Here is a 6,126-nt window from a genome sequence, read left to right on the forward strand (position 1 = left end):
AAATTCCATGCTTCAGGCATTTGAAATTTTCTCTCTTCCTGGGCACCCCTTCCTTCCACTTTGCCTGCCCACAGTGCTCCCTTCACCTCTAACCTGGTGTGAAGACCTCTTCAATGGCCCCCATGTGGGACACTGGTGGGAAGCCCCTTAGAAAGCACAAGAAGGGAACATGTATAGAATTTGAGTTTTTTGTCTGAAGGGGTTGTTTTTTTCTTTGGTCATTGTGGTGACTTAGGATTTGCAAGATGGAACTAATGCGTGACTTAACATATTATATTATTTGGATTGCTAATATTTCAGTTACCAAGTTCCAAGTACCTTTCAAATGAAAGCTTTTGCTAGTAATAAGATTTACAAAGGTAATATAAGCAAACACTACCCTTTAGGTTGGTTTGCCAAACTCCCTATCTTCTTAAAATGTGACATGTTAATATTCTGTATTTAAAGGACATTACCAAAAAAAAAAAAAAAAAGAAACCCACTATCTCAAAGCTTACATAGCCAAACAAGTACTGTTCCTCAAAGTAGCTCCCTTGGAAAGAATTATACCACATATGTTTATTTCAGTGATTTCACTACATCAAATCATTCTTTTAATGAAACGAGATAACTTTAATCCATAATAATTGAGATTCCAGTGATGTTGCTATCACTTAAAATGTTCTTGGAACTTCTCTGTAGGAATTGTGTTCAGAACTAGCTTACTAGTGATGCAAGAAAACAAATTATAATGCCTTTTATAATATTACTTATTTCAATCGTTTCCTCTTTTTAAAGCTTGCCATTCATATCTATTAAGTTTGCCATTTATATTTATTATAAAGCTTACTTCCGGGTGCTTTCAACAGTCAGATTCATCCTCAAAGGAATATGAGCTATCATTGAGAGTACTCAAATCATAGTCTGCATAATATGGAAGCATTTTCTCTAGAATAATTTCAGAAAACAGTTGAGGCACAGCAGCCCAGCCAGAGTGACTATTTGTAAGGGCACGCAGTCATCTTGTTGCATAGGTTCAGGAGGACTGATTTTTAAAATGGGTTTCATGACTTCATTCTTCCCTTTTAATCATGAGAATGCATCTGGTGACAGGGACTGTCAGCAAATGAAAGTGTAATGTGTGTGCTCTGGTATTGTTTTCAGTGTTTACTGCCCTAAAACCTACTTAGGTTTTTCACTTTATTCCTTTTTGGTTTGGGAAGCTAATTTGCAGGTTAAATTTATAGAAGATGTTGTATTTTCATAGAAATTTGTTCCTAACATACGTTGGTAACATTCTGGGTCTGCCTTTTTAAAGGGCTGGGGAAGTAGGGGGTAGGGAGCATTAATACGATGGTCTTGCCCAAGATCACGCAGTTAGAGGTCACACTGGAGACCAAGACTCTTTCATTGTGCAGTACATTAAATCTGTCATTGTCTTTCTTTACCCAGTAGTAAAAATGCAATTCCACCACCTCACAGGGATGTCAAAAGAATAAAATAATCTAGAATATATTGTAAAGTTAAAATTGTTATAAATTTAGTAATGTTATCTAAAAGGCTAACTTGAATATCCATTTCATGAAATTCCATTGATCATTAAAACAACATTCGTTTAAAAAATTTTTATTTTTTGTTTTTTTTTAAACAACATTTGACAGAGATTCATTGTCTGTGTCTTGCTTGTTTTGGTGATGTTATTGCCAGTGAGTAAGATTAAAATTTAGCTTTGCAGTTTTAAGTGAATATAGTAAAATATTTTCCAGGTTAAAATAAAATGGCTAAAATGTTAATGATGCTATTTTAACACCTGTACATTTCAATTTTCAGGTTTTAACTTCCATTCATGTTTACACCATTAATTAGAAAAACATTTCATGATTTCTCTTTGTTTTAGCCAAAGTCATACACTGGCTATCAGAAAATTATGCTGGAAGAATTGCAGTGGAAAAACTGAGCAGAAGGAAGCAGAAGGTGCTGAGTGGTTACACTTTGCAAGCTGTGGTGAAGATCACACTGTGAAGATACACAGAATCAATAAATGTGCACTGTAATGGACTTAATAACTGCATGCTTGCAGTCACTGGTATCTTAAAATATTATCATGTGAACAGGTCATCTTTACCTTCATAACTGAACTGAGTTTCTGGTTTTTTTTTTGTTGTTGTTGTTGAGATGGAGTCTTGCTTTGTCACAGCCTCCACCTCCCAGGTTCAAGCGATTCTCTTTCTTCAGCCTCCTGAGTAGCTGGGACTAGAGGCACACACCACCATGCCCAGCTAATTTTTGTATTTTTAGTAGAGACTGGGTTTCACCGTTGGCCAGGCTGGTCTCAAACTCCTCGTCTCAGGTGATCTGCTTGCGTCGGCCTCCCAAAGTGCTGGGATTACAGGCGTGAGCCACTGCGCCCAGCCTGAGTTTCATTTTTTAAGTCACATAGCAGTAGTCCTTATTTCAGTGCTAGACCCTTTGAAATGCGGTGAAAGCTATGGACCCTTCACTTTGTTATATAACATATGCACACACACCCAGAACTTTGCACATACATTCAGAGATTCCTAGAGCTGCAGACCTGCCTCTGTGTGTCCCAATTCAAGAACCTCTGTTCTTTCTTCATGACTGGATTTGCCCAATTTTGTGTTATTTTGGGACTTCATTTGTCCCTCTTTGGGACGTTTCCTTATTTATTGCCCTCTTCAGAGAGTAGACGTAGAAAATAAAGAGAGGAAACCTAGATTACTTAATTTTTATTTTAACATTTTCTATAGATAGCATACCATGCCAAGTGTGCTCTGTCTTGATCCCCTTCTTTCTAGCATCTGCCAGACATTGTAGAGTTTCGCAAGCAGTTGTAGGTTTGAGCTGCAGCCAGTCATTTCTTTTATTCTTTAAAAGTACATGGATTCGTCTTTTTAGGGCTTTACTGAAAGTAAAATATCCTGACATTTAAACTGACAGATGTAGGAGGTAAAAAATAGAGTTCTGAAACATTTGAATTTATGTGATAGCTGAAGTCACGAGATGAGGGATGTATGTCCCCCAGGGAGGATGCAGAAAGAAGAAAAGGGTGCTGGAAACAGCATGTCAGTTGTGCCAGCTGAGGGCTGGAGGCAGCCAGGAGAGTTGGGAGCCTGGGTGTTGGGTGGAGAGAGGTTAACAGGGAAGACATGGGAAGTACTGTGAAGGCTGGTGTGAGCAGAGGACTACTCCAACCCTGTTGGAACATAGAGCCATTTGGCAGATTGACAATGCGGTGACAGCTGTATATAATAAATGTGTTGAAAGGAGGAAGGTGAAGATTTTCTTGGTGGGAGTTTATGCTGTTATTTAACATATTTTGCTTCCAAAGGGGTTAAGATGTTTTACCTAAATGGAGGTTTCTAGGTCAGTGCTATACAATATTTCTAATCTGTGTTTTATAGTGTGAGCTACATATGTAATTTTAAAATTTTCAAGTAGCCACATAAAGGAAACAGGTGAAATTTAATGACATATTTCCTTTAATACGGTATATCCAAAATATTATTATGTCAACCTATAATCAGTATAAGCTGTTACTGAAATATTTTATAGGGCCCATCTCAGTTCAGACTAGCCACATTTAAGTGCTTCATAGCCACATGTGGCTTATGGCCATCCATATTTGGACAATGTACTTTAGACTATTGCATCTGTATACTCTTGTGCCCTCAGCTGGGGGATGGGGTGTGTGTGCGTGTATACCAAGGCAGTGAGCATCTGAGCTTTGAACCTCAAAAACCAAAATGCCCTGCCCATTTCCCTGCTTATCAGCTGAGGAATCTTTACCCACATTGACACATGGGCTTGTTCTGACCCAAGTGCATGCAGGCTTCCAGAGCAGATTCAGAGGCCTAACTTAGTCCTTTAGCTTTCCTCCCAGCACAGAACTCCCAAGGTTATCTGAAAGTAGGCCTTGCCTAGAGAGACTGAGTTTTCAAGTTGTCAGTTTTCCCAAATGGTCCTCAAACATCTTCCTCAGGAATCACCTTGCAGTTTAGTAAACATTCAGAGGACTTGCTACACATCTGGGCAGTCTGCATTGTAATTCATATGTGTTTACACATTTGTGTCTTCACAAATGTTAAAGCATTTGTGCTAAAGCACCTTTGAACCATATTGTAATTCATAATATCTGAAGCAATTATTATGAATTATAGTAATTCATAATATTGAAGCAATTCATAATATCTGAAGCAATCCCCAGATACGGGTTAGGCATGGCCCTGCTCTGAGCAGGATGGCAAAAGTGGCAGTCTATGACGCAGCCCTTGTTACCCCAGGCTATTACTAAATGGTGGTGGTGGTTTTATCTTAATTAAAATGACATCACCAACAATGGGCCCTTTCCTGTCTGCCAGGAAAAAGTTTTCTGTAGTGACGCACATGTTGTGTGTTTATGTGTGCGTTTGAGGCTGTATTACTCATTGCTACAGCAGTTCAAAATGACTTGGAAAAAAACAATGAACGCTGGTCATTGATATGTATACTGACATGTTTAAGGGAAGTTACTGTGGTCTGTAACTTATGAAATACATAAAAAATACGATGGGTGGAGTGACGGACACATGGACAGATATGAAGCAAGCACTGTAAAATATTAGTGGTAGTTTTGTGTGCCCATACTCACGGCACCATTATTCACAGTAGCTAAGAGATGGAAGCAATACGTGTCAATCAGTGGGTGAATGATCAACAAAATGTGGTGTATTCATACAGTGGAATATTATTCAGCCTCTAAAAGGAAGATATGCTGACACATGCTGCAACATGGATTAATCTTGAGGACATGATGCTAAGTGAAGTAAGCCAGTCACTGGAAGACAAATACTCTATGCTTCCGTTTATATGAAGTATCTAGAGCAGTCAAATGCGTAGAAACAAAGTAGAATGGTAGTTGCCAAGGACTGGGGGAGGAGGAAATGAGGAGTTGTTTAATGGGTATAGTGTTTCAGTTTTGCAAGACAAAAAGTCCTGGGGATTGGTTGCACAGTTAAGTTATGTGAATGCTGCATGCCGACTCAACTGTATACTCTAAAATGGTTAAGATGGTAAATGTTATCTTTATTTTACCACAGTTTTTTTTAAAGCATGGTAAACACCATTTCCCAGGATGTAAAACTGTACTAAAAAAAAAAGTGCTCCAAAGTAAGATATATTTGGGAAACACAGGGATAACTAAGGTTAGATAGGTGTTCTTTATTGCAGGAATTCTAAGAGCATTTAACAAATTAATTTACACTGGGAATTTTCAGGGTGGAGGGTCTGGCTTATAGCATTTCACAAACATTATACTTCAGAGTCCCAAAGCCTTTAAATAAAATGTTAATGGTAGAAACTCCTTAAGGGGTGTTCACTGTACAATTCTTTCAACTTTTCTGCATGCTGGGAGTTTTTTTTGGTAACAACATGTTGGGGAAAATGGCCTTGGAATATTTCTTTCAAATTGGAGCCAAGCTAACACAAAGCTGTTGCTGCTCGTGGGAACAGCTCTGATGTCCATGTAACAAGCGGCCCTCCCCAACTCCCTCCCTTCTGTTTCTCCCTCCTCGGCACCCGCTTCCAGGATTAACGGGCAGGGAGACAGAGCTCAGCTCCGGGTGCAGTTGGGCCACAGCAGAAGGAGGGCCAGGGTAGAGGTTTGCGCCTTGGCTCCGTTGCTTGAACATAAACACACCTAGTCAGAAGTACATCAGTACAAAGTGGGCCCTACAAAATTATAGGGTCAGAAAACAGGTAAGTGGTTACCAGGGGCTGGGAATGGGGAGAGGAGTGACTACAGGGGGACCCAGATTCTTCAACAAATGCATTACAAGAGGAAAAGGGAAGGGAAGCCTGGAGATTGAAAGATACTTGAGACATGTGAATCTAGTGCAATGTATGAACCTTGTTTGCCTCTTGATCTGAACTAGCCAATCAATCTTGTAAAAATGTGCTTAAGGGACAAAGCAAATTTGAACTCTGGCTGGATATTTGATGATATTAAGGAAACAACATTTAAACATATGACATTGGGGCTGTGGTTATGATTGGTTTTGTTTTTTTTTTCTCTAGAGACTGGGTTTTGCAGTGTTGCCTAAGCTGGTCTTGAACTCCTGGGCTCAAGCAGTTCTCCCACCTCAGCCTTGG

The 6,126-nt window shown here is 39.3% G+C and overlaps 1 protein-coding gene across 3 annotated transcripts in view; it reads left to right on the forward strand.

The window, feature by feature from the left end:
- ELP2 (elongator acetyltransferase complex subunit 2) overlaps nucleotides 1–2,117 on the forward strand; it is a 44,700-nt gene extending 42,583 nt beyond the window's left edge. For 2 of the 3 annotated variants that reach the window (XM_024235789.3, XM_054538205.2), the window contains one exon: nucleotides 1,877–2,117. In XM_024235789.3, coding sequence (XP_024091557.2) covers nucleotides 1,877–2,033 — 157 coding nt within the window. In that variant the 3' untranslated portion in view covers nucleotides 2,034–2,117. The remainder of the gene's footprint in view (nucleotides 1–1,876) is intronic. The other variant, XR_002912214.3, reaches the window with a different exon arrangement.
- The last annotated feature ends 4,009 nt before the right edge of the window (nucleotides 2,118–6,126 follow it).

Source organism: Pongo abelii, chromosome 17 (genome assembly GCF_028885655.2).
Source record: "Pongo abelii isolate AG06213 chromosome 17, NHGRI_mPonAbe1-v2.0_pri, whole genome shotgun sequence".
NCBI classification, from domain to species: Eukaryota; Metazoa; Chordata; class Mammalia; order Primates; family Hominidae; genus Pongo; species Pongo abelii.